The sequence below is a fragment of the Apium graveolens genome, chromosome 6 (genome assembly GCF_009905375.1).
Source record: "Apium graveolens cultivar Ventura chromosome 6, ASM990537v1, whole genome shotgun sequence".
Lineage (NCBI taxonomy): Eukaryota > Viridiplantae > Streptophyta > Magnoliopsida > Apiales > Apiaceae > Apium > Apium graveolens.
In genome coordinates this window covers 15,796,827-15,802,525 of record NC_133652.1, presented here as the reverse complement: position 1 = coordinate 15,802,525, position 5,699 = coordinate 15,796,827, and the positions used below count along the sequence as shown (strand labels likewise).

The following is a 5,699-nucleotide window of genomic DNA, read 5'->3' as shown; positions in this document are numbered from 1 at the left end:
TTTTGCGCAACGATAGATTCATCAATTGGGAGACTTTTAGATTTGACCACCGTATATATTTTCGCTTTTGGATCCAATACACTAGGAGCATAATATACTTGTGAGGATTGACTAGCTAAAATAAAAATCTCATTTGACTTCAATCTTGAAGTCATATCAATTGTAATCACACGATTCTTATCAATCCTCACACCATTACCAACACTATCAAACCATATACATTTGAACAAATATACATGATTGCATCCTTGATAAATAAGTCTAATAATTTCTTGTAGTTGACCATAATAATCAAGATTATTTCCGAGCAAATTTCCTTCAACAAAAATACCAGAACCGGATGCAGATTTTGTTAAAAATTTATATCCATTAACTTGACAAGTCTCAAAAGTCATAACTTTTAATACCGACCCTTCAAGTAAGTCCATAAAACGAGGTCCTTCCACCTCATCTTTATCAACCTAAAAATAATTCAAATCGATGAGACGTTGTAATTATAAGAATTAAAAAAAAACAAATTATGCAAATTAAAAATAGATAATTATCTTTTGTTTAAACCAAGTTTTAAATATACTTTTGACAATACGATCTAAATCTTGAGGTATTGTTTCCGGGCGTTGTCGCATAACACGATCTTGGTACTTCCTAAAATATAAACAAAAATTAACAAAAATCATGCATGTGTCATTAACAAAAATTATTACGCATATTTTTTAAAGTAAGATTTTGGTACCTTAGATAAGGTTGAATTGGATATTTGAACACTTCTAAATTCTCGGAATTTTGCACATCAAACAAAACCTCGTTACGACGTACCTTATTATGGATCATGTCAGAGGCAAAATAAAAAGAACAAATATTAAGAATCTCCTCCTCCATATATCGTTCGGCAATTGACCCCTCAACCCTTGCTTTATTACCGACTTTTTGTTTTAATTTGCCCAACAAACGTTCAATCGGATACATCCAATGCCAATAAGCAGGTCCAGCAAGTCTAATTTCTTCGGCTAAATGTACAACCAAGTGTTCCATCGAATCAAACCAACTTTGAAGAAAAATCGTTTCCAACAAACACAACGCTTTGATAACCGATTTTCCCATTATTTCCAAGTCGGTTTTTAAACCACGGATGAACATAAATCTTGGAAAAAGTTAGAAATTGTCGTGATTGCATCAGCAATAGGCGCCGGTACAAGTTCACGAATTGCGAGAGGCAATAATTTTTAAAGAAAAATGTGACAATCGTGCGATTTGAATCCATAAAATGTACACTGCTCAACATTGCAACAACGTGATATATTTGAGGAATAACCATCCGGAAGTTTTAGTGAACTAATTCATTCACACAAAAGTTTACGTTGTTTTCTAGTAAGGGAATAAGGTGCTTTAGGTGACTTTCCTTTCTCATCGATCCACAAATGTGGTAACACCCCAAAATACTTGCAATCCGCTCTTGATTTTTTTATGATCTTTTGACTTTGCCATATTGACAATAGTAAAAAAAATATTTTCAAAAACATTTTTTTCCGTATGCATGATGTCAATTGAATATCGTAAACTATGTGATGACCAATAAGGGAGTTCGTAAAAGATCGGGACATGAGTCCAATGATGCTCTTCCCCGTATCTGACACTCCTTGCCTTCAAATTAGTCTTTCCGGGTGGTGGAAAAATTAAACCATCAAGCAATTCCTTAACACCCTCACCGGACAAATGACCACGAAATAATCTTCTTTCTTCGTTATCAAACAAATTACTTTTTTGACGGAGTGGATCATTTGATTCAAGGAATATTCGGTTCGTGCCATATAAACTATATTTTCCACAATATTTTAATTAAAACCCTTGCACGCTTCCACGACACACTTGACATCCCATCTTTCCTTTGCCCGACCACCCACTTATCATACTCATAACAGGATAGTCACTAATTGTCCACATAATAGCAGCTCTCATTGTAAAATTTTGTTTCAAAGATTGGTCGTATGTCTTCACCCCGGTATTCCATAATATCTTGAATTCATCGATGAGAGGCCTTAGACAAATGTTAATATCTTTTCCAATACTATTTGGACCCGGAACTATATCGGTCATGAACATATAAGGCTTTTTCATACACATCGATGGTGGAAGATTGTAGACAACTATCACCACGGGCCACACACTATATGTTTTTTCCTGGTAGGGCCAAAAGGGTTGAAACCATCAGTCGCAAGATCGAGCCTTATGTTACGAATCTCTTGAGCAAATGAAGGATACCAACGGTCAAAATTTTTCCACTCTTCTCCATCCGCGGGATGACTTATTTCTCCATCTTTCACATCTCTATTTTGTACGATCTCATGTGATCGGATGTATGTGCCGACATATATAAGCGTTGTAATCGAGGGATCAAAGGAAAGTGTCTTAAGATTTTTTTTGCTATTTTTTTACCATCTTTCCTAGAAACATCCCGATAACGATCTTCACCACATATATCACACACAACTTTATCCTTATCATCTCCATAAAATAACATACAATCATTCTCACATAAATCAATTTTTTCATATTCAACCCTCAAATCCTTCATAATTTTTTTCATTGCATAATAACTTTCGGGTAATGTATGTTTTTTTGGTAACACATCCGTAAGAAGTTTAAGCAAACTATCAAAAGCTTTATTACTACAATGCGAGTTATTTTTAAATTCTAATAATTTGGTGGTAAAACTTAATCTTGTGTACTTTGTATTGGCAGGATAAATAGGTGCTTCATTTTCAAGAATAACCTCGTACAATTTTTTAGCACTATCATTTGGAGCTTCTTCTACATTCATAGTTTTCGTATCCGTAGTTTCATAAAATTGATAATTTTCACCGGCTAAATCATGTAACATCGCATTCAAATCTACCGATTCTTCTACTCTCGAAGGTTCCCGAACACAATAACGATGATGTGATGTTCGACTACGTTTTCTTCCTATTTTTTCACCGTGCGACGTCCACACGGTATAACCCTCAAGTATCCCTTTAGCGAGCAAATGAAATCTAACATCATCAATCTTTAACCAATTCAAATTTTTACAACGTTTACACAGACACTTTATTGTACCATCTTCCATTCCATTTTCGCTAGAAATATTAAAAAAATTTCTACATCAATTCTATATTCCGGAGTCAATGAAATTTTATCGTTTTGCAATTGATTACCAATCCAATTTCGATCAATGGTTTCCATCTACAATAATATTTTTTAAAATTAAAAGAAAACATATTTAACAAATAATTTATCATTAATCTCATAATTATTTATGTATTTCATAAAACACACACACACACACACACTATAATTACAATAAATGAAACTAACTTACAAATTATCTACTACCAAACTTCAATTCTCACAACAAACATTATATAAAAAAAATAAAAACATTAAATACATACACCAACATAAACACACACACACATAAATTACAAAATATGGAAAGAACTTATAATTTTCTAAAATTCCTCCACTTCAATCCTCGTTCACTTGTGTCTTTTTAATTTTTTGCCCAAAATCAAGAAATGAGAGATATAACAAAAAAATTAAAAAAAATAGGTTAAAAACGACCGCTGACGGTCGGTTTTAGACAGAAGAATAAAACGACACCGTTTTCTCTGTAACAGGTACTTTTTTGTACTTTAAATTAATTTTTTATTATTCTACAAAACCGACCACCCGATATGGTCGGTTTTAACCTACAAAATTTGTGCATATAACCGACCACATGTAGGTGGTCGGTTTTAAAAGTGACACATCAGCAAAGGTGTCGTTTTTTTTCCAGTAAAACCGACCAGCGGTGGATGGTCGGTTTTATATGTGCCACGTCATCGATACAGTGTCGTTTAGTTGGCATATAACCGACCTTTGACGTCGGTCGGTTTTAAGGTGACCAAATCGACGTCGGTCGATTATGTTCGGTCGGTTTTACCCTGTTTTCTTGTAGTGTTGACTAATGCGTATCTAGTACAAAATACGATACCCAAATGACAAATGCGTATCCAAAATGATATTTTCAGCCATCCACTTCCAGAATGGGTATTTTCAGCCATTTGCACCAAAAAATTGTTATTTTTAACATTCTTTTCTTTTTAACCGCACCAAACATAACGGTTTACACCCCTGCCTTAAACACATCCGAAGTCGATCATGCACTCCAGCGTACTAGTGAAATTTATCATCGGGAGGAGGCTGAATCATCTATTGTTCAATATTGTCGATATTAAAATCATTAAGCAACCAATCCCAATCAGTGATGTCACCTTCTTCTGAATAACCCGTGTTTCCGTTGTAGTCTTTGCATGAACCATTGCTGTGCCAATATGGCAAAGACTTCAGCTTTTCACATAGTAGGTTTATAGTTGAAGAAGAAATGTAGTTGGTTGATGTACTTGAAGTAGGATGATAGGATGGTAGATGATCGTACAGAGGTGCGATATTGAGGATTTCATGGGGTTGAATCAAAGGGATTTCATCTACAGAAAATCCAGTGTCTATTGTTAAATTTCCCATGGCTAGATCAAGATTATCATCTTTAGGGATGATCGATTCCTCGAATAATGAAGTCTCATCAGTTCCTTTACTTTTATGTTGAACATGCATTTCTTCTCTACTTCTCCTCGATTTTCTTCGGGATTTGATATGATGATGATCATCCGGAGGATGACGTGAAAGTGCTTTGTGAGTCAACTTCTTCTTCTTGATAGAATCAATTCTCTTGTTAGTCAACTTCTTCTTGATGTGGTTATGCCAGTAATTCTTGATATAATTGTCAGTTCTTCCGGGCAAATGAGAAGCAATCTTGGACCATCTGCCCAAATTACGAACAATGATAATAAAGATGAACTCATGATAATTTATAAAGTTTAGCAAACTCAGAAAGCTTTGTAGAAGTTTTTTGTTTAGTTTGTGAAAACACCAAGCCCTTAGAGAAATCGAGAATAAATGGAGGGACGTCACTCGTCAGTAATATGGTGCTTTATCAATTTATCATATACTATTATATATAAACGTAAATTTACAAACATACACTATATATATACATGTGCACGTGTACATCTACGAACACAATTCGGTAATCACATAAATAAACACATACTTGTTACCAAATTGCGAGTGAAGATGAATGACGAGCTTCTCATCTTGTTTAGATAAGAAGTCATTCTTGAGACCTGGTCTTAAATAATTTGCCCATCTCAGCCTGCAGCTCTTACCACACCTTACTAGTCCTGCATTAATGATTTTCATTAAGTAACAAGATTCCGTAATTTCCTATCTCACCCAGACACATTTGATATAAAGTATATTATGTACCTGCTCGTTGTGGAACAGCTCTCCAGCAAAATTTAGTACTATTGGTTTGAATAAAATCTCGGAGCTTCTGGTCCTCGTCTGCATTCCATGGACCTTTCTTCAACCCAACTTTGTCACAGCATGGTCTCCTTCCCATTTTGTATCAATCTTCTCAAATTAAGGAGAAGATGATGTGAGAGAAAGCTAGCTAGATTGAGCTACCAGTAAAACCAGCTCCAGTTATATATAGGGACAAAGGTCGACTGTCAACCAGTCAGATTTAAATTTACATAGGATTTGCTTAAATCAATAATTTTATTGGATTCAGATCCTAGGGGATCAACCCTTAAATATTCTAGAGATAAATTCATATCCTATTC

General features: G+C 34.6%; 1 protein-coding gene across 1 annotated transcript; it reads right to left on the bottom strand.

Moving 5' to 3' along the window:
- Positions 1-4,227: 4,227 nt before the first annotated feature.
- Positions 4,228-5,476, bottom strand: LOC141664670 (transcription factor MYB20-like). The gene is made up of 3 exons (XM_074470623.1): positions 5,341-5,476; positions 5,126-5,255; positions 4,228-4,837 (listed from the first exon to the last, which is right to left on the bottom strand). Exons 1-3 carry the CDS (start codon positions 5,474-5,476, stop codon positions 4,228-4,230), a joined length of 876 nt encoding a protein of 291 aa, XP_074326724.1.
- Between the last annotated feature and the right edge of the window lie 223 nt (positions 5,477-5,699).